At 41.0% G+C, this 23691-nt stretch overlaps 1 protein-coding gene across 1 annotated transcript in view; it reads right to left on the bottom strand.

Moving 5' to 3' along the window:
* Window positions 1-23691, bottom strand: part of LOC127436150 (talin-2) — a 224534-nt gene that overhangs the window by 14335 nt on the left and 186508 nt on the right. Inside the window, exons 45-51 of the mRNA XM_051690104.1 lie at window positions 13954-14120; window positions 11253-11436; window positions 9558-9683; window positions 5487-5603; window positions 3935-4120; window positions 771-878; window positions 579-684 (exon numbers count right to left, since the gene is read on the bottom strand). Coding sequence (XP_051546064.1) covers window positions 579-684; window positions 771-878; window positions 3935-4120; window positions 5487-5603; window positions 9558-9683; window positions 11253-11436; window positions 13954-14120 — 994 coding nt within the window. The remainder of the gene's footprint in view (window positions 1-578; window positions 685-770; window positions 879-3934; window positions 4121-5486; window positions 5604-9557; window positions 9684-11252; window positions 11437-13953; window positions 14121-23691) is intronic.

Genomic DNA, 23691 nt, shown 5'->3' with positions numbered 1-23691 from the left:
AATGTATCGTTTTAGAAGAGAGCAAAAGAGTGCCATCAGGCCAGTGACTCTATTAAACCTGTACACATTCAGTTCAACTGACCACAATTTTGCCTATTACCTCTCAAACGAAAATGCTATTGAAATGAGTGTTTATTTGTTTGTTTTTAAAATAACAGGGGGAAAAAAATAGTAATTATGGCTAATTTGATCATGAATATCTACCAATAAGAGTTCAGTAATCCATTTAACATTTTTTACCATATCAAAGTTAATTATAAAGAGATGTTTCCAAAGAGGTTAATCTTATGCTGCCATTCTTTTATAGAGTTTTTGGTACAGGGTTTATTCCCTAGCAAAGAATCTAACCTACTGTAAGCCCTATTCAGAGGCTGATTACTGTGTTTTCTGTGACTGAAACAAGGTTTAACAAACTGGATGTGTGACAAAGACAAGCCGTACTGAGTACATCAAGCTAATGAGGAACTGGTACATAGATTCCTAAACTGATATGAGATTAATTATAGCAGGAGATTAAGAACAAGATTAACTGTATCAGTTCCGTTGTCGATTGTGTGCATGTATGTGTTTGTGTTCACCTTTCATGGCTTCGGCAGTCTGAATTAGCTCTGTGACCGAGCTGGCCACTTTCTTGGACAGTGCGGCCAATTGCTGTTTCTGCTCGGCTGTGGGTTTCTGTAGGACCTGCGTATACATTAAACACACAAATCTACAACCGCTCACACAAACACAAGCATAAACACACGGCATTAAATCTCGCACACACTCACGAGCAGGACGTGTTCGAGCAGGTCGATGTATCCAGTTGTGCACTCGATGCCGTAGAGCAGAGCTTTATTCCTCACATCCTCACCTACCTCTGGGTGGTACGCGGCTTGCTGTGAAAGACATGACCTACATTACGCCAGTTCCACATCTACTGGTAATTCACATTATATCCAATTATAAAACAGGAAACGGGTATCATTGTCTCACAATGTGCAATACTGTTTTATAATATTATAATTATCTTATTTTGTATTATCACAATATTATGCAATCTTATGTGCAGTATCTTAATTTAAGTCATTTTATTTTACTACTTGTACATACACTAACCTCTTCTCACTTTACTTTTTTACATATCTGTATATAGCTATTTTATGTACATATGTTATTCTGTGTCCTACTGTGTATTTCTATATATATTTTATTTCTACTATTTGTGTCTCGTTTGTCATATTCCTTGCGTGCGAAAGCATACTTGGGGTAATAAAGCTTATTCTGATTCGGATTCGATGATGCGGCTCTAACGGCAAAGAAGGTATCAAAAAAACACTTAAGAAATTCATGGAAAATAAAATTCAATTTAAGATGTAAATATAAGAAAAACAAGGGGAAACCGGGGCAATTATTGTAGGATGGGGCAACTGTGAGACTTGCATGCAAAGTGGTCTCTATGCCTGAGCAAACAAGTGTGATTCTATAATTGTGTGAAAACTTTAACCTCGTGCGACCCCCGTGTACACATGTGTGGACATTGTGTTTTGGCTTTACTATATGCAACGCATAATTTAAATTCATTTAAACCGATTGATCTCCGTTCAGGAGATTCTGGGCTGCCAGTAAAGAGTTAAACTTTCGACGCACTTTCGAGTCATGTGACAAAACAACATGGTGCCGATCACAGCGGAGGTTGTCTTTAGGAGAAACGCCAACAAGACTACATCTGATGATTTTTTACATTTGAGCAATTTATCGCAAAACATCACGATCCTAAACACAATGTACACTAATGTGTACTGCATTGTTTCCTTAGAAATCCTATATTTACTGTTCATTATTATATTGAGAATTAATTATTTCATCCAAAAGCTGCATTTTTGTTTTGTTTTGCTGCCTATGCATTTTGAACTGTTCTGAGATCAGTGCAAACAGACAGCACACTGCAGGTTAAGTCATTCACTAAACAAGGAGTGAGGGAGCATCCTATAGCTCTCTATGCAGCTAAGTGCATTCACTCCTAAAATGCGACCAAAAGTTTAGTTTCAGTCTGCAGATGATGTTTTAAACAACACAATATTAATGTTTTAACTAAGGAAGACTTCAGAAATCAATATTTGGTGGAATAACTCTGATTTTCAATCACAGCTTTCATGAGTCTTGGCATGATTTCTACCAGTCTTTCACATTGCTGTTGGGTGACTTATGCCACTCCTGGTGCAAATATTCATGCAGCTCGGCTTTGTTTGATGGCTTGTGTCCATCCATCTTCCTCTTGATCACATTCCAGAGGTTTTCAATGGGGTTCATGTCTGGAGATTGGGCTGGCCATTACAGGGTCTTGATCCGGTGGTCCTCCATCCACACCTTGATTGACCTGGCTGTGTGGCATGGAGCATTGCTGAAGCACCCCCAGATCATCACCGATCGTCCACCAAATTTCACAGTGGGTGCGAGATGCTGTGGTTTGATGGCCTCTCCAGGTCTCCGTCTAACCATTAGATGACCAGGTGGAGGATCGGTGATGATCTGGGGGTGCTTCAGCAAGGCTGGAATCGGGCAGATTCTTCTTTATGAAGGATGCCTGAATCAAGCCACGTACAAGGTTATCCTGGAAGAAAACTTGCTTCCTTCTGCTCTGACCATGTTCCCCAACTCTGAGGATTGTTTTTTCCAGCAGGACAATGCTCCATGCCACACAGACAGGTCAATCAAGGTGTGGATGGAGGACCACCGGATCAAGACCCTGTCATGGCCAGCCCAATCTCCAGACATGAACCCCATTGAAAACCTCTGGAATGTGATCAAGAGGAAGATGGATGGCCACAAGCCATCAAACAAAGCTGAGCTGCTTGAATTTTTGCCCCAAGAGTGGCATTAAGTCACCCAACAGCAATGTGAAAGACTGGTAGAGAGCATGCCAAGACACATGAAAGCTGATTATTCCACCAAATATTGATTTCTGAACTCTTAAGTTAAAACATGAGTATTGTGTTGTTTAAAAATGAATATGAACTTTTTGACCAGTTGTCATTTTCTGCAAATATAAATGCTCTAAATGACAATATTTTTATTTGGAATTTGGGAGAAATGTTGTTCGTACTTAATAGAATAAAACAAACATTTTCATTTTACTCAAACACATACCTATAAATAGTAAATCCAGAGAAACTGATCATTTTGCAGTGGTCTCTTAATTTTTTACATAACTGTATATATATATTTTTTGCATGTTTATTAGGTGTTACTTGTCATGATGCCTTAAAATGTCAAATTATATCTATTTTATCTCTAGGTTGCTGGCATATATTTAACAAGATTTTATTTAAATTTTATGGCTGTGAGTTAAAGGGCAATTGTAACATTCTGACTTCTTGTATTACCCTTTACATTCTAAATTATGATCAATTCTTACTCAGTATAACTATTAAAACCACACTATTAATTTTTGGCACATAATTTTTTTTTATTTTTTTTATACCAAATGATGGTGGGTAGATCTGTAGTAGTCTGGGATATATGGAGGGGGAAAAAAAATGCTACAATTTTCCCCATGCCCCCCTACTTTGATAGTACTACAATAATAGTGTCATATGGCTGACACTTTTTTATTTTCTTGTTTTGACTTCAATGAATCAGACCAAGGAAAGAAATGCATTATATCAGAATGACACTAGATGGTGCAGTTTAGGAGTCAAAAGTGGGTTAATTCAAATGACATTGAGAAGTTGAGCAAACTGTATTCAACATACAAGGAGAATTTATGCAATAAAACGTGTACGTGTGTATACTTACATTTTATTGGCATTAAAATGTTCTTGTGTTTGTGGATTGCCACCTTACAGTTGGCAAGCATGTGGTGATATAGTGTTTGTCTGTGTGTATGTATGTGTGATGGTGTATAAGCACCTTGCAGGTGGTCAGTATGTGTTGAGGTTGTGTGTATAAGCACCTTGCAGGTGGACAGCATGTCAGAGATGGCTTTGCGGCTCAGGTTGGCAGTGGATATCACATCTTCCTGCTGGGCAGAGTTGCCTGCTGCCACCGCTTTGGCCGTTGCTACGGTGATGCCCTTGGTCATGCGGATGAACTCTTCAGGGGTGGTAGTTTTCTCCGGAATGTCCTTGGCCTGGAAAACCTGGAAAGCAGATGATGCAGATCTATAGCTCTTTTTTGAATCTTTATTCTTTAGAATCTTTATTTATCATCAAACGACCAAGTTCGGTGTAATTTGTTTGTAACTTTATGCACATTTGCAGTAGAACAACACCATGAAATGTTACTGGGACAGTCTCTTTGGAGTAACCTGAGATTATAGGAATATTCTGGATCATTTTCAACTTAACCCACTACACTACCCCAAAATACAAAATAAGCCTACAGAAGTGTAATGTTGTCAGTGGACTAATACCATAACACAGTCACACTTGCCAAATGCTCAGAGCTCCATGAGGGTTGTCTGATAACGTGCAGATTAAATCAGAAGATAAAACAAACAGCCAGAAATCTTTTGCCTTCCTGTTTCACTATCTCATTCTGTCACACAGCCCCTGATAAGTGGGGTACTGTAGGAACGCCCATGGGAGAAGGAGAACGAGGAGCAGGTGGAGAACAGGCACATGCTCAGACAGTGTCCCCCTTCTGTATTCCAGTGCATATCACAGATGGATGGGTTTTACCTCTGTCTGGGCTAAAGCTAATTAGGCCGGACCTAATTGGTACTAATTCACAGGCAGATTGTATTGCGCAGAGCTTGTATTAGCAAATCTTAATTGAGATCGAAATGAACAACACAACTGACATTTCCAATGTAGTAACTAGTCATGAACGTTTAAGAGTTTGAAGTATCACTTGGAACAACTCCAACATGTGCAAGATTGTATGTCACAAGTGACACAAAAAATTGCCCTTCTCTAAAACCTAGTGAGCTCCTTAAAGAGGCAGCATTTTAAGGCAACATAGCCATGCTTCCGACATGAAAGCTTTTCTAAAAGGTGTCTTAATTGTGCTGCCTCCTAAGTTACATTGTTTTGAACAAAATCATGAGGCAGCATTTCACATATCCTTTGCGGAGAAGGCAATCATAGAATGAGTATAGTGGAAAAATAATTCTAAGATGTTGGATGAGGCAACAGAAATGCTGATTATAAATAAACTTACATCTCTTTCAATACTAAAAAGTATAGATAAAACTTATTCAGTGTGATTATAAATGGATTCTTTTACCCAATATTTGTGTGTGATGTATTTTTTTTTAGCTTATTAGAGTATCGCTATGTTAGCTTAGCAACATGCTAACGGTTAAACTTTATTGAAATCGGTTGCAAGTTGAGTCATCTGTGCAGAGCACTATTTTTGTGGTGATATATAGTTGCTGCCTATGCAGAGCATTCAAAATTGCTCATGTATGAGGCTCTATCTAAGTTAGGATGCTGCCTTAAAAGGCAGCTGCCTGTGTAGCCAGCTCACTAGGCTTTGGAACAGAACTAAAGAATGTTACGTACAGTAAGTTCCTGTTTGATGCACTCAATAGTGGCCTCCAGAGCCCTCGTCCCGCGAGTGGCTTCATCTTCTACCGCTTTCACTGTCTTCAAAAGAGAGGTCACGTTTGTCACCATCACCTGCAATAGCAGAAAAAAGGAAGAGGTCAAAGACACTGACCAGCATTTTCTGCTTTGTATATGATAGCTGAATTGAATTGAACTACAGAATGTAAACATTTGCCAGCCACTTTGAAACAAAAATACTGTAAATACTCCATTATGAATATTCTGCTATGCTGTAAGCTATTTACTCGCCCTCATCGTTTCAAATACTTTTTTTGTATGTGGAACACAAAAAGAGAAATTGAGGAAGTGAAGCTTTCAAGCTTCAAAAAAAGACACATTAGCACCATAAAAAGTATCATAAAAGTGGTTCAAATGACTCATGCACTATATTAAAAGTCTTCTAAGGACATATAATAGATTTGTGTGAGAAACGAACCGATTTAACAGTTGTTATTCACTGAAAATCTTGACATCCGCCATAGTTATCCTTATAATAATAAATACATCTTATTTGTGCAATTGCAATAAATGGGTTGCTTTGCTCTTACCCAAAGCACTAAAATAAGTATTCATGAGAGTTTACCAGAGAATTAGCAATGTCAAATTGCTGAACAAATTTTAGTCAGACCTTTTCAATGAATTGACTGTCATGTGGACTACTTTAATAATACTCTTTGGTGGTTTTGCATCTTTAAGGTTTTTGAAGCTTTACTACCCATTTATTGCAATTGCATGGAAAAAAGTGTCCAGTACATTACTCATTTTTTTGTGTCTTGTGTTCCATTGAAGAAAGAAAGTCATATGAGTAAGGAACACATTCAGTAATGGTGTGTAAATCATGAGAGAATTACAATTTTTGAAGAAGAAAAAAATTCCTTTAATTTCTAAATCACTGCAGATCTTTAGCAAAGTGTCCTGTGATTAAACCCAACCTTCTTAATAAACCACAGCTGAGGCCTCTAATGGAATATAAACCTTACTTTAATTGTAGCTTCAAAGCTACAAATATAACAGAAACAAAAAGGGCTAATACTGAGCCCTGAGGGACTCCACCACTACTTTAAAACATTCACTGCAAAAATGAGTGCAATGAATGCGTAATGGGAAATCCCACAGGATCTAAAGTTACCATATGTTAGAGCAGGGGTCAGGAACCTTTTTTCACTGAGGAGCCAATTTTTAAATTTTTGGTTGATGTATTTTTTTTAAAAGAGCCATAGCACAAACTAATAATTTTCAAAAAACAACGTTTTTCAATAAAATAAATGTATTATGCCCATAGACTTCTCAAAAACCCAAGAAGAAAACTAATATGCAACAGTTAATAGGTAACATGTTGTAATAAGTAATTGAGTACACGTGTTTGTGTGGGTCCATAAAATTACTTCATTTAACAATCGTTCATGAAAAAGTTCACTTCCCTTTTAGGCTGGGCGATATGTAAAATATATTTTAACGATAATCGCCTTAAAAAAAGATTGCGATATCCGATTATATCGATAATATACCTGCCAAGGTTCAGTGAATATTTTTTGCTTTATTGATTTTGCTTTTTTAAAAATTAAATACATTTATTGAAACATGAAAAACTTAAAATACATTTCTAAATTCAAATTTCACTTTAAACGAAATGAAAATGCAATTAAAATAAAGTGATCAAAAAAACACAACCACCTCAAATCCAAACATTTACCATCTCCAACAGCACCATTTGCCATCACGCAAGCATCCATCAATGACAACAGGTGAAATATAGCCTACAAATTAAGAACTAAAGACAGTTATAAATGTAAAGATAATAATAATAATCATAATAATAATTAAGCCTAATAAATTTCCATTTGTTCCCCAAAAAAACAATGCTGCCAAATGTGTGTTCTTATCGAATGCGTTTGTATTGCGTTTTGGTAATACAGTTAATGCAGCCTAAAGAAGGGGGCCTGGGTAGCTCAGCGAGTATTGACACCGACTACCACCCCTGGAGTCGTCAGTTCGAATCCAGTGTGTGCTGAGTGACTCCAGCCAGGTCTCCTAAGCAACCAAATTGGCCCGGTTGCTAGGGAGGGTAGAGTCACATGGCGTAACCTCCTCGTGGTCATGATTATTGGTTCTCGCTCTCAATGGGGCGTGCGGTAAGTTGTGCGTGGATCGCGGAGAGTAGCATGAGCCTCCACATGTGGAGTCTCCGCGGTGTCATGCACAATGAGCCACGTGATAAGATGCGCGGACTGGCGGTCTCAAAAGTGAGACTTGTCCTCTGCCACCCGGATTGAGGTGAGTAACCGCGCCACCATGAGGACCTACTAAGTAGTGGAAAATGGGCATTCCAAATTGGAAGAGTTTTTTTTTTCTTTAAAACGCTGCCTAAAGAAAAGAAAATAGAACTCAATTTTAGGTTCAAGGTGTCATATTATTTTATGATTTAATCACTGTCATCTTTGTTTCTTTAATACAAATACTGTATTTATATTATATAACAGAGTTGCATTCACAATGCGTAAGAGCGAACTAAAATAATAAAATAAATAAAGCAAAACTCACAGCACCCTCTGAGATGATTTGAGATCATTTGCAGCATTCTCATAGACGACATTATTCTTGCAAACGAATGAAAAAGGAGTGATAACTCTTTTGTGTTCCACAAGACAGTGTTCCGCTGCACACCTCTGAACAAACAGCGAATCAGACACGAGCAATGACGGCTTTTCTTTTGTCTGTTCTTATATAATAAAAATAAAATGTTTCTTCAAGCACGTCTTTGTGACTAACAGCATTTCTTGTCATGTGTCACTCCGAGATGTCTTACTGGTCACCCGCCTGTTGTGTGTAGATGAGCAAAATTACTCGCGCATGAAATACCTGCATTTGGACAGGGAGCTCGCGAATGAACGTTCATAAAATCGCTCATAGAAAATGCTCTTAACCACTAAGATCACTAGTTATTGGGAAACGAGGCCCAGAACTCTATGCATGTGTGTGTCTTGGAGAAGCGCTTTCATTGCACTCGTGAACAGCAGAGCTCACTGCGCACACATATCAAATCAGACACGCATCGGCGGCTTTTCTTTCAACTGTTTTTCAAAATATAATCACACGTTTCATCAAATGCGTGACTTTGTGTCTAATCTCTTGTCATATATCACTCTGAGAAGTCTTACAGGTCGCCCTCCACAGTGGCTGGTACATCAGCAAAATTACCCGCCACTGCGCATGAAAAATCAGCATTTGACGGGTGTTGATTTCAAACCTTGTTTACCATGAGTAGGCTGTACGACAAATTCAGGAAAAAGGAAATCAAAACTGTCACTGACTTCAAGCTTTGCAATCACACCAACACTTTCTGCAGGAAAATTATCTCTAGAAAGTTTTAAACGATCATGTGTTGGCGAATGGTGAGACACCCGGCGAGCCACTTAATTTTTTTAAAAAGAGCCACTTGTGGCTCGTAAGCCATAGGTTCCCGACCCCTATATTAGAGGAATGTAAAAAAGAGAAATCTGTGTAAAGGTCACAAGAGCATTATAAACTGAATTAAATCTCATTACTTAAATATGTAAAAAAAAAAAAAAAAAAAAAACATATAATACTGTATTCATGTGGAGGTAGATCCTAGAGGTTTGACACCATTAGGTGAATGAATAAAATGATTAAACAATTCATGAAAAGATGGTGATGTAAGATCCCAGTGTGGTACCCATTAAATTTCTGCTCTTACAAGCCTGGGGAAAGTTCTATCACTGCATATGATAAACTGTGCGCACTGATCCACAGCATAACTGCAAAGGAAATCAGCAAGTGCTGTTTAAAATTTCATTTAATTAGGTTTACAAAATTAATAATTCATGCTTTGCTAGATTGTCATAATGACAGTGGGTGGGGGGGGCAGCATTTGCAGAATTTTTGGGTAGAAAGGAAATAATGTGTTTGAGCCATCTTTACACTGTACTAACACACAGCTTGGTTTTGTCTGGTGCAATGTGGCCACTGAGCTACTTTAACACCCACACACACACACACTCGCTGTACCTTGGCAGCACTCTTCAGCTGGTACATGGAGGGGTCGTCCGCTGCTTTGCCCGCGGCACATTTAGTGGAACTAATCAGCTCAGCCAAAGCCTTAGCGACATCTCTGACTGCATTTATCAGAACCACCTGAGAGAAACAGAGAAAAAAGGGGTCTTTTTTCGTCCCATCTTTTGGCTGAAATTATGACATCCCATATATTGATTCAGGACCCAGATTTTACATTGGACATCAAGTGGTGACAAGGATAATCTTTCAACAAAAAATAAATAAATAAAAAATAATAATAGTACTTATGAATATATTTATTAGCCTAACTGCATTTAGAAAATGATTCTTTAACAAATGAAATCTAATAGATTCTACCTATTAGATTGTTAATATATTTTATGTTAATATATTTTGTCAAATTATAAAAGTTACTGTTATTACTGTAAAATCATGATCAATTTTAGCAAGGGTGATGTATAATTTGTAATAAGTCTCTTTTCCTCCTCAGTACTTTTTGGCATGTCGGGGCTGTCTAGCTATTTGAGAGGTTTGACTTCCTCTATAGCTCTTTAACTAGAAAATAACAACTACAATTCAAATGGGTCATATCAGTTTTGTGGTCTGCGCTGCGATTTCGAGGGAAGCCCGGTTGAGGCGCGCTCTCCAGATTAGAGCAGAGAATATTATTGGCGAGTGGTTCTGTGATGGCCAGCGTCACACTCCAGACTCCAATCACACCAATCAAATGAACGCGAGATGGATATAATTATATCAACCCGAAATTTTGCCTAGGTGGCTGTTGAAAAAATTTGAATGGAGGAAGAACTCTGCTATCTGCAACCTAATCTAAACAGACATGCAACCCAATTGTTTTTTTGTTTTTAATTTATATATTTTTTTTCCCTTTTTCTCCCAATTTGGAATGCCCAATTCCCAATGTGCTTTTTTAAGTCCTCATGGTCGCGTTGTGATTCGCCTCAGTCTGGGTGGCGGAGGACGAATCCCAGTTGCCTCAGCGTCTGAGACCGTCAACCCGCGCATCTTATCACGTGGCTTGTTGAGCACGTTGCCACGGAGACATAGCGCGTGTGGAGGCTTCACGCCATCCACCGCGGCAACCATGCTCAACTCACCACACGCCCCACCGAAAACGAACCACATTATAGCGACCACGAGGAGGTTACCCCATGTGACTCTACCCTCCCTAGCAACCGGACCAATTTGGTTGCTTAGGAGACCTGGCTGGAGTCACCATGCAACCCATTTTTGAGTTGTGACCCACCATTTAAGAAACACTGCCAGCTCCACCTGTCCTTGTATTTCAGTGTGTCGTACATGTGCCTCAAGTGTCCCTTGCTTGTGTGGTGAAAAGTTGGCAACCCTACTTTAACAAAATCACATTTAGTCATGATATATCATTAGCTGTATCCAGTGCCATAATCAGACAGCTTTCACAACGGGTTCACTGGATTCAAATAACACTATGTACACAGGGGCATGATTAATGGAATTAAAAATTTTAAAAAATGTAAATTTTTATATAATCACACCAAATTAACATGTTAAAATATAGATAAATGTATTTTACTGTACGAGGACAAATATAAGAGCAGACAGAAAAATAAGTAGTTGTGAAAAAAATTGCACATGAAAAAAAACCTGACAGATTATGTCGATACGGCAGGGCACAAACAGTGAACCACCCACCTGTGTCTCTGGGTCTTCTGAGCCCATGCTCGTGGCGCCCAGTTTGACCACGTCAGTGAGCTGTGTGATGGTCTTGGCAGAGGACTGGGCCGCCTGGGCGAGTTTATCCTGGCTCGATGCAGCACCAGACACGAGCAGCTTGGTGTCCTCCACCAGAGCTTTAGCTGTTTTCAATATGTTCTCCCTAAAGAGTGGAGAAATAAACACATTTCAGATAACACACACAATGTTCTGTGCCCTATTCTATAAGCTGTACAGACTAGTATATATATTGCATAAAGAAAATGAAGCCTATTTTTAAGATCATTAAGATTGTTTAAGACAAATACATGGCAGAGTTGGTCCTGAAGCAACTAAAATAGGGCCTGGATAAGATAGACAATTGTCATCTCCCAGGCAAATTCAAGGTTTGGTGTTACCAATTTGCACTTTACCATCACCTGATGTGGCCACTAAAAGTGTGTGAGATTTCTGCAGCAGTAGTGGCAAGGATAGACACCAAGGCCAACAGTTATATCAGGAAGTGGCTAGGACTGCCACATTGTCTCTCAGATGTAGCATTGTTTGGAAGAAATGCTTTACAACTGTCTCTAAAATTACTCACTCTGGGCTACAAACAGGAACAGACCAGGCTTGTTTTGGAGCTACAGGAAACGACAGACCAGGCAGTGAGGGCAGGTCAAGTCCAAGTCCGAACAGGCAGAACTTGGAAGGCAGAGGAGGTCATAAACCAGGCCGTTTCAAGACTGAATCATCAAGAGATTGTTGGAAAAACACAGTCAGGAAGAACAGGCCTTGGATGGGGGGTGGCTCCCAAACTGTGTAAGCAGCCTCCCAAAAACAGAGGAAAGCAATGGTAGTTACGGAAATAACTAGGATGGAAGAGGAAGTTTAGGGCAGTCAGCCAGCAGCAGCAAGGGCGCTGGACCATATGGGAGGGGACATCTGATGAAGTGTTAGGATGGGCTGAGCTGTGGAAGGTACCCCAGGCCAGGCTAAATTTTCTAATAAGATCCACCTACGGTACCCTACCAAGCCCTGGGAATTTGTCTCTGTGGTATGGCAAAGAGGAGATTTGCCCCCTCTGTGAGGCCCCAAGAGCAAACTTGCAGCCCATATTGGTTGGGTGCAAGACTGCCCTGGCACAAGGACGAGACAGGTGGCAGCATGATCAGGTCCTGCGGAAGCTGGCAGAGATCCTAGAGGTGCATAGAGTAAAGGCAAACAAAGGCAACCATACTCCCCAGAGACAGGGTGTTGATTTTGTTAAAAAGGGAGGTGCCGCATAAGGCACAGCACAGAGGGAAGCCAGATCAAGCTTGGTGCCTGGAAGTGATTGGTCACCGTGGTTGCCATTAGCTCATTGAGGCTGGATGCAGTGTCGTGGTTGACTTCAGCTAAGAAAATAGTAATGATTGAGCTTACTGTTCCATGGGAAGAGGGACTGGAGACACCCTATGAGAGAAAGAAGCTAAAATATGCTGATCTGGCTGCAGAGTGCAGGGAAAATGGATGGAGGACTGCCACCTACCCTGTGGAGGTTGGGTGCAGAGGATTTATGGGAACATAAATGCAGCACCTATTTAGAGACACTGGCATCGTAGGAGCAGCTTTAAAAAAGTCTCTGAAGGAATTGGCAGAGGAAGCTGAGAAAGGGAGTTTCTGGCTATGGTTAAGGAAGGAAGGACAAAAAGTAGGGGGTTCAGAAGTAGGAAACTGAGGAATAGGGAACCTGGGTGATATGTGGTGAAGGCTTGTGCTGAGGTAGTATGCCATACGGAACCGGTGGCACAGAGTTACCGAGAGATACGATGCCAGTGCCAGCAGGGCACTGAGTACGCATCTCAGTGCCAGTTGGCCAATGGGCTAGCGCGTACGGTCATGTCGAGGTATTATGACGTATAGAACCCTGGTTGCAAGTAATTTGTGAAGGAAGGATGTCTGGATGGGAAGACAAGGAGGAGAGGTGTTGGAGGGGATCCGGTGTCCAGCTGCAGGGGGTGGCAGGTAGACATCCCTGACTGCTGCCCTGCCACCAGGAGATGCTCCGGGATTAATGGGGCGAAACTTTGAAGATAGGTGGCTCCCGGCTGATGACCCCGCAGCTGGGCTGAAGGCACTGGTGGAGGTGCGGCAGGCAATAATGCCCGGCAGGTTATTACAGCTACCTGTGCATCTGTTTAACTGAATTGTAACGGTAAAATCATATATACATATTATATATACATATTTTAACTGTAAAGCATTTTTGACACACAATAATATATATCATATTCCTATTTACTGTACCAAATTTAACTTATGGTTATTTAAATAAAAAAAATAAAAAAAAAGGATAGGATCATATTCATTACTGAATTAATTTTTTTCTCATTACAGCAACGAGAATTTGCAGGGAAAATTTGCTTAACTGTCATGAATATAATTTCACAGTTCCAAAAAAACATTAACAGGTGTTGTTTTATGTCCAGTAATTTTTCTTTCGATTAAAGGGTGAAATATGACCTGGATATTTCTTTGTGAGATTTACCCAACTGCAACAATTTTATTTTCTTGCTTGTGACCTCTGTAATTTCTTCTCCTACTACAGTATATAGGAGAGAAACATCAATAAAACCGACCTTGACTATGACATTTTGAGTCTATGAAGCTGACCTCAAGCTTATTCGCAGAAATGCTGATGAATTCTGCTGGGTCTCACCTATGGTCAGCAAAAGACTCATCATTCTCTGCATTGAGTGTGCCGGCAGAAGCAAACATGATGGTGGTGTCGAGGTCAGCGATGATGCCGGAGACTGAACTGGCAGCTGTGATGCAGGCCTGAGTGCCCTTATTACCTGCCTGCAGGGCAGACAACACCATAGACACCTGCAGGAGAGAAAAATCACACTTCATTATACACTCCATAGGCAGCGTTTGCACAGCATAAAAGTCTTAGGACTTTTACTTGAGTGTTAATCATTAAATGAATAATGTTTAGAACGTAAAGTACCAAACAAATTCACTCTTTGGTCACACACTGTATTGCAGTGCATTTACAGTGCATTTACATAGTACACACTCAACAGTAATGAATTTATTAATGCATTCAATATGTAAATAAATAAGTAAATATGTAATTATTATTTTTGAGGTACTTTGAAAAGTTACTATTAAAAAAGTTGTACTATTTACAGTTATTATTAATGCGTTCTAAGGCAGGAATCACTATTAGTATTGCTCATACTTAGGGTTAGGTTTTTGAAAAAATAAATAAATAAAAACTAAATAACAGGGTTCACACTCTTTTCAAGGAACAATTTTCCAGGACATTTTATGTGCCCAATGGGTGTAATATTTAAGAAAAAACACACATTCATAATAAAGGTTATTATTTCTCAATTCATTACACACATTCATTTTGAAGCATGCAGCACATGCAGATTATACATTTAATTAAATCACAGGCTTTTGCAGTTTAATAATCACACTAGGTAGGGCTGGGCAACATGACAATATATATCGTGGTGAAGATATTAAGTGTCAATCGATAGAGATTTTGCTTTATTGTGTATATCATGATATATAAATATCCATGTGTGCAGCGTGGGCTTATCTATCAGTGGACAGAGTTTCACATGAGACTGAGAGAATTGAAGAAACATGGATAGGGTTTTTCCGGCATTAAACATTTTCTGCTAGCAGCCAAGCAAATTTAATGACCTTCATCGCGAGTTTGGCGCTTTAAAAGTGCTAAATATTCTTCTCATCTCACAAACAAATGTTTCACGTGACTGTGGCACGTGCGGTCTCTGGAGCTCCGAAGTGCATGCGAGTCCAGCTGGCTTTCCAATATTTGTGCTCCAGAGACAGGAGAGCTCAGAGCAGGATCACTTGTGCTACTCAATAATGTTTGACCCAGGAAAACCCCAAATGGAGAAAGAAAGCTCTACAGAATGGTATGACTCCCAAACAGGTCAAGAAAATGAAGAGGAGCTTGTTATTAAAACAGGTGCCACATGGTGTACAGAGCAAAAAAATTTAATCTGCAAACTGTTTCACTGTTTGAGATTTTGCCACCTCAAAATGAAGCACGCAAAACTCTGCATTAATTCAGTCATTTATTTTGTAAGAAGTGATATTTATTTGATATTTATTTTCTTCAAGAAGTGTTTATTTTCGTTGGATATTTTTTTATTAAAAACAATTTTTATAAAACAAAATTTTTAACTGAAATGTGGCATACTGTTATATTTAGCATTTTTGTAAGGTTTACTCATGGCGGCATAGTGACTCGCCTCAATCCGGGTGGCAGAGGATGAATCTCAGTTGCCTCCGCATCTGAGGCAGTCAATCCGCGCATCTTATCCCGTGGCTTGGTGAGCGCATTACCACGGAGACATAGCACATGTGGAGGCTTCACGCTATTCTCCACGGCATTCAAGCGCAACTCGCCACACGCCCCACCGAGAGCGCACCACATTATAGCGACCATGAGGTGGTTACCCCATACATGCCCTACATATGTGGTAACCGCGGTATAAGCGGACTTGGATCATTAATTTATTATTGAAAATTAATTCACATCCCGAGGTTTTATCCACAAATTTGTGTATTTATCACTTATCCCGAGTCCCGATCATTAACATACAGCACAGTCAAACAGTTTTATTATACTTAAATATTTTCCAGGACAAATAATGATTTTTCCAGGACATTTAGGTACAGTTGTGCTCAAACGTTTGCATACCCTGGCAGAAATTGTGAAATTATGGCATTGATTTTGAAAATATGACTGATCATGTAAAAAAACTCTTATTTAAGGATAGTGATCATATGAAGCCATTTATTATCACATAGTTGTTTGGCTCCTTTTTAAATCATAATAACAGAAATCACCCAAATGGCCCTGATCAAAAGTTTACATACCCTTGAATGTTTGGCCTTGTTACAGACACACAAGGTGACACACACAGGTTTAAATGGCAATTAAAGGTTAATTTCCCACACCTGTGGCATTTTAAATTACAATTAGTGTCTGTGTATAAATAGTCAATGAGTTTGTTAGCTCTCACGTGGATGCACTGAGCAGGCTAGATACGGAGCCATGGGGAGCAGAAAAGAACTGTCAAAAGACCTGTGTAACAAGGTAATGGAACTTTATAAAGATGGAAAAGGATATAAAAGGATATCCAAAGCCTTGAAAATGCCAGTCAGTACTGTTCAATCACTTATTAAAAAGTGGAAAATTCAGGGATCTCTTGATACCAAGCCAAGGTCAGGAAGACCAAGAAAGATTTCAGCCACAACTGCCAAAAGAATTGTTTGGGATACAAAGAAAAACACAGCTAACCTCAGGAGAAATACAGGCTGCTCTGGAAAAAGACGGTGTGGTTGTTTCAAGGAGCACAATACGACGATATTTGAACAAAAATGAGATGCATGGTCGAGTTGCCAGAAAGAAGCCTTTATTGCACCAATGCCACAAAAAAGCCCGGTTACAATATGCCCGACAACACCTTGACATGCCTCACAGCTTCTGGTACACTGTAATTTGGAGTGACGAGACCAAAATAGAGCTTTATGGTCACAACCATAAGCGCTATGTTTGGAGAGGGGTCAACAAGGCCTATAGTGAAAAGAACACCATCCCCACTGCGAAGCATGGTGGTGGCTCACTGATGTTTTGGGGGTGTGTGAGCTCTAAAAGGCACGGGGAATCTTGTGAAAATTGATGGCAAGATGAATGCAGCATGTTATCAGAAAATACTGGCAGACAATTTGCATTCTTCTGCACGAAAGATGCACATGGGACGCTCTTGGACTTTCCAGCATGACAGTGACCCTAAGCACAAGGCCAAGTTGACCCTCCAGTGGTTACAGCAGAAAAAGGTGAAGGTTCTGGAGTGGCCATCACAGTCTCCTGACCTTAATATCATCGAGCCACTCTGGGGAGATCTCAAACGTGCAGTTCATGCAAGATGACCAAAGACTTTGTATGATCTGGAGGCATTCTGCCAAGACGAATGGGCAGCTATACCACCTGCAAGAATTTGGGGCCTCATAGACAACTATTACAAAAGACTGCACGCTGTCATTGATGCTAAAGGGGGCAATACACAGTATTAAGAACTAAGGGTATGCAGACTTTTGAACAGGGGTCATTTCATTATTTTCTTTGTTGCCATGTTTGGTTTATGATTGTGCCATTCTGTTATAACCCACAGTTGAATATGAATGCCATAAGAAATAAAAGAAATGTGTTTTGCCTGCTCACTCATGTTTTCTTTAAAAATGGTACATATATTACCAATTCTCCAAGGGTATGCAAACTTTTGAGCACAACTGTATTTTTCTCATTTTCTCATGACTTTTCCATGACTGGTAAACTGCACTGCAAAATTTCAGGTTTTCCAGGATGAATAAGTAATAATCAAATCCCTTAAATAAGTCAAACCTTAGTGATTTCTAGGAAGTTTGGAGTGGACTACTTTGAACATTAAGCAACCACCTAGCAACCAAGAACACCCTAGCAACAAGCCAAGCAACACTCAAAAAATATTTATTTTAAATAACAGTGTGGAAGTCTCCACAAGTGAATGTACTATTGTGAGAGAGGTTAAAAAAAAAAAAAAAAAAAAAAAAAAAAAAAAACACGGAATAACTTTCTAAGATTTGAGCTTTGGCCTCCTTAAATGTGCTTGTTATATCAACCTGGGGCCAGATTCACAAAAATCTTCATAAGCAAACAATTAAGAAAGTTCTATGGATAAATTATATGACATTCGTAAGCAGATATCTAGCTATAAATGTTGACGGTTTAAAAAAAAAAAAATAGGAAACTTCTTCATGAACACAAAATTCATAACTTTTTTTCTTAAGTTAGAAAATAAGGCTACGTCCACATTAATCCAGATTTAAACATTTTGAAATGCTCTCCGTATCTGCAGTGGAAAGACGATGAGTGTGTTAGTAGGTGTGTGCGTCATGGCAGTGTGACAGCAGATCCATGAGGAATCGTCAGCGAAGAGTGTGTTCATAGGCGTGTATGCGTCATGGCAGTGTAGAGGGTAGACCAGAGAGGAATCCTCCGGCGAAGAGCGTGTGGGCACAAAGGCAAGCACAGCAGCAGGCTGGAAGGTAACCGCACCCCAGACATACGGGCAGAGACTGGCAACCAACACAGAAACTCAAGGCAGAGAGAGCGAGGTGAGTTACTAGAACACACAACAACAATCTAGCAAAGAACATGAAACAACGGGGGTGTAGAGGCGAGGGCGTGGTCAAGCGCCCATCTGGGGAGAGATAAAGCGGTAAGGACATCCACCTGAGATGAATTGTGACTAATTACCATCTCTATGTTCACAGTGAGAGTCGAGGGAGCAAGATGGCCAGTTCACAAAGAGAGGAGAGAGAGACAGACAGACCAGAGTCTTCGTGTCTGTCCCCTGAGAGAGAGAGAGCCTTGTGTTGTGCAAAGCTGAAAAGCGGACTGTTTATTTGACATCCCCCCAGGGATGCCTCCTGGCGTGGGGTGCAGATTAGAGTGGAAAACCAGTTTAATTTTAGTTTGGAATACGGGATGGATGCGTTTAAGATAGGGAGGTAACTTAAGATGGACTGCCACTGGACTAATGACCTTAATGATGGGAAAAAGCCCAATAAACTTGGGGCTCAGCTTACATGAGGGGAGTTGGAGCGGACAACCAGACCTTCTGACCACACACGTAAGCTGGGGGCTCAGACCGGTGTCGGTCTGCCGACCTCTTAACACGGGCACCAGTCCATAGGAGGGCTTCTCTGGTGGCTTTCCAGGTATGGAAAGGGACATGAACGTCAGGCTCTTGGGCGGGGAACAAAGGGAGTTGATACCCAAGGCTACACTAAAGGGTGATAACCCCGTAGACGATGAAGGCAAGGAATTGTGGGCATACTCGACCCAGAATAAAAGAGCTCCAAGAAGATGGATTATGAGAGGCCATACAGCGCATGGTCTCCTCAAGGTCTTGATTAGCCCGCACCATCTAGACGATGCGAGAAAAAAGAACATGGATGCACCTTTCCGTCTGAGGAAGAGCGCTGCGACAGAACCGCTCTGACATCAACCTCCGATGCATCCACCTCCACCACAAACTGATGCGAAGGGTCGGGACTTTTAAGAATTTGGGCGGTTGTGAACCTTTCCTTTAATTTAGAAGACTCGGCTTCGGCCCCCAGAGACCAACAAAACTCAGTGCGTGTGGAGGCGAGATCCGTCAGAGGAAATGATGAACACCAGGAATGGAACTGACTGCGCATGAAAAGCACACTTCACCTTTACGAATAGCTGGGTCTCTAGCAGTCACTGAAGCACCTTCCTTACATGCTGAACATGGTCCTGGATATTCTGGGAGAAGATCAGAATATCATCTAAATAAACAAACACAAAATGATCGACCATGTTTCTGAGCATGTCATTCACGAGCACCTGGAAGACGACTGGTGCACTGACCAGTCTGAAAGGCATAACCAAATATTCAAAGTGCCCCCTATGGGTGTTAATAGCCATCTTCCACTCATCTCCCTCCCTGATCAGGACAAGGTGATAAGCATTGAATAAGTCCAACTTTGTAAAGACGGATGCTCCCTGCAAGAGTTCAAAAGCTGAAAACATCAACGGCAAAGGATAATGATCCTTTATCGTGATGCCATTCAGCCCCCGATAATCTATGCAGGGTCTAAGCGAGCAGTCTTTCTTCTCCACGAAGAACCCCGCCCTTGCCAGAGAAGAGGAAGGACGATGAGACTGGCTGCCAGAGAATCATTGATGTACCTGTTCGTGGTCTTCCTCTCAGGAGTGGAGAGCAAAAAGAGCCGACCTCGTGGACGAGGCGACGCTGCTTCTTCTCTGGAGATAGCCAAGTCCTCCCGACTTGTATAGGTTCTGCCTTGGACCATGGTTCCGACGGCCTGGCCGGAAAAGTGGACTGGGTTCAGCAGCGACCAGCTGGTTTCCCTGAGACAATCCAGATAAAACCCTCGCCACCTCACAACCTTGAGCCGAGTGACAGAACACTTGGTGGAGCTTCTTGGAGAATGCTTGGAATGATGCGCAACAGGTTTGTCCATTGTCCTATATGGCGATTCCCACTCACCGGCCCTCCCGGTGAAGAGCGTGATGCCACCTTTGTCGTGTCTGAAGGAACAATGGAGGGCTGCAACAAGAAGTACATGGAACATTGTGAGAGGAAGGTGCGGCAAGACCCTGCCTCACCTGAGAAAGGGACTGGAGGATTGAGACGGGGCAAAGAGCATCCAGAAGCATGGGGAACTGCCAGGGCAGGTGTGGGCACTTCCTGGGTGGAATCGTTATCGGGAGGCTGGCAGAGTTGTTGGACAACAGAGGTGAGCTCAGCGAGCTGTGACGCCATCATCTCCAGAGCCCTGTTGGAAGCGGAGATCTGATCTTGCTGACGTCCCAGTAAGGCCCCCTGCTGAGAAAGAGTGGACCGAAGACTGGATTCCTTTGCTGGGTCCATCCTGGCTAGATTGTTCCATCACAAAAGCAAGCAAGAGACCCAAGAGCAGAGGAACAGTTTACAGAATGTATTAATTACAGGAACCCAAAAGCACAGAAGGGCTGGCAAACAGTAAGGGACCCAGCACTGACTGCAGTGGGAAGATGATGAGTGTGTTCATAGGCATGTGTGCATTGTGGCAGTGTGAAAGCAGATACATGAGGAATCCTCAGCAAAGAGTGTGTTCGTAGGCATGTATGCGTCGTGGCAGTGTAAAGGGTAGATCCAAGAGGAATCCTCCAGTGAAGAGCGTGTGGGCACAAAGGCAAGTGCAGCAGCAGGCTGGAAGGTAACCGCACTCCATGCACATGGGCAGAGACTGGCAACCAACACAGAAACACAAGACAGGACTGAAAGCGAGGTGAGTTACTAGAACACACAACAACAGTCTAGCAAAGATCATGAAACAACGAAGGGTTTAAGTAGGCAGACAATCAACGGAGAACAACACGGAGAACGTGCTGTCAACATGCAAATTAGTGACATGATCGGCATTCCCATGGGAACAATCAGTGTTCCCATGGAAACGCTGATCACGCATGCCAGCAGCACCTGACACACATGAGGGAGAGACAAACAAAACAAACAGAACAAACTGGCGAACTCACCGGGACAATAACACTCCGTCAACACTGCTGTTTTCAAGTGTTTTCCAAAATTTGCTTGTCCACACTAAAATGTATGAAAACGCTTAAATCCCCTTACTGCGCATGAAAAAAAAAAAAAGGGGCATCTCATTGTGGACGGAAGGCCAAAACAGAGAAAAAAATGTGTTTTCAAATGAAAACGTATTAGTGTGGAAGTGGCCAAAGAATAAAACAATTAAAAGGAATTTTATTCTTAAGAATGTTGTGTGTTTTACATTTCGGTAAGTCCTTGGAACTTTGTAAACATGACTTTGGTTCCCGGCAGACTGAAAAAAAAAAAAAAAACTTGTGTGGCCAATCAGATTAGAGCTTGTCAGATCAAGAAATTTTTTTTTTTCAATTTTGTGCTGCTATATTCATCAAGACAGGCAGTGAACAGTGTGTGGGTCTCAAGCTGAGGCCACGTCCAGATTTAAAAATGTTTTTTTTCAGTTTCCTAACGTCATCGTTTTCTAAAGTATGCGGTTATTGAGAGCATTTTTGTTGAATTCTAGTGTGGATGAGAAGCGTAAACATATCGAAATTAATGCTTTTTCCAGTGAAAACATATTAGTGTGGATGTGACCTGAGACTACAATAGAAGTGACACAAACTTATCTTAGGGCTGAGCAAAAGTAACTACATCTACCAGCACAAACATCAGAGAGAGACAGAGGCTGAGAGATGGGCTCTGACAAGCAGCTGACAGCACACAGAAAGATGGACAAGCTCATTAGAGCGAGCCATTATACTAATACAACAGAGAGAGTGAGAAACAGAGAGAGAGAGACAAAGAGAGAGAATGATGGAGTCCTCTTCACCATTAGATGAAAAGCCATGAGGGAGGCATTCAAATGCGACCGTCCATATTCACATTTAATAGAGAAATGAGTCCAGGCAAGAGCTGAGGTTTGAATTGAATCCGGCTGGTGGGGGACTCGCACACATTTAAAGAGAGCTCATTTAAAGCAGCGAGGGGCAACAGCACGGCCACAGCGGGGACCAAACAAACTCCAGCAATTGAGATGTAATAAAAGACAATATAACACAATTATGAATGTAATCTACCATATAAAACATCAAGAAAAGCAACAGAGTTTTCTATAATAATTCAAGAACTTTTACAGTCACTGAAAATGGGCAGTCAGCTGTCAATGAGCACGTTTATATGCACGATCATACTTTTGATTGTGCTTAACAAGCAGACAACGTGAAAGGTCATGTAAACGGCCCCAAATGGTTTTCATAAACGTTTTAAGCAAAAACAATCATCACAGTTAGATTTTTGCCCATTACCCCTATTTCGGTTGCATGTAAACACTTTTACTGCTGTTCTTACGAGAAGGGTCTGTCTGCATCCTGCAAGACTAAAACATGACATGGCCACTACAAGGCACGCCCTCTTCAAATAACTGGAGAAATGCTGAACTTGCAGCAGTTGGATGTCACATTCATACACTGTTTGTTGTGTATACCTACACCTTTCCCTACCACTTAACCTAACCTGTTGCCAGGGTTGGGGGGTAACGGAATACATGTAACGGGATTACATAATTTAAAATACATAATATAAGTAACTGTATTCCACTACAGTTACAATTTAAATAATTGGTAATTAGAATACAGTTACATTCAAAAGTATTTTGATTACTGAAGAGATTACTTTGCATTTTATTGTCATTTGATTCATTTAATATTTAGTCCTTTCAGATGGAAAACATTTATACATATGAATGATGCGATTCAAAGTGCATTGGAACAGCGGTGAAACACTTTCTTATGATGTGTTACATGCATATGAGCAGACAGAGAAGTAAGTTTGAAGTAAGTTTGGTGCAGAAGAAATAGAAATAAATCTTGTGTAAATTGTCAGCTTTACGCTAAGCTAAAATGCTATTTTTTTGTTTTTGGATTTTTTTCTCCCAATTTGGAATGGCCAATTCCCAATGTGCTTTTTTTAGGTCCTCGTGGTCACGTAGTGATTCGCCTCACTCTGGGTGGCGGAGGACGAATCCCAGTTGCCCGCATCTGAGATCGTCAACCCGCGCATCTTATCACGTGGCTTGTTGAGCACATTGCCACGGAGACATAGCGCGTGTGGAGGCTTCACGCCACCCACCGCGGCATCCACGCTCAACTCACCACGTGCCCCACCAAGAACGAACCACATTATAGCGATCACGAGGAGGTTACCCCATGTAACTCTACCCTCCCTAGCAACCGGGCCAATTTGGTTGCTTAGGAGTCACTCAGCACGCCTGGGATTTGAACTAGCGA

The sequence above is a fragment of the Myxocyprinus asiaticus genome, chromosome 46 (genome assembly GCF_019703515.2).
Source record: "Myxocyprinus asiaticus isolate MX2 ecotype Aquarium Trade chromosome 46, UBuf_Myxa_2, whole genome shotgun sequence".
In the NCBI taxonomy this organism is placed as follows: Eukaryota; Metazoa; Chordata; class Actinopteri; order Cypriniformes; family Catostomidae; genus Myxocyprinus; species Myxocyprinus asiaticus.
This window is presented reverse-complemented; position numbering and strand designations above follow the sequence as displayed.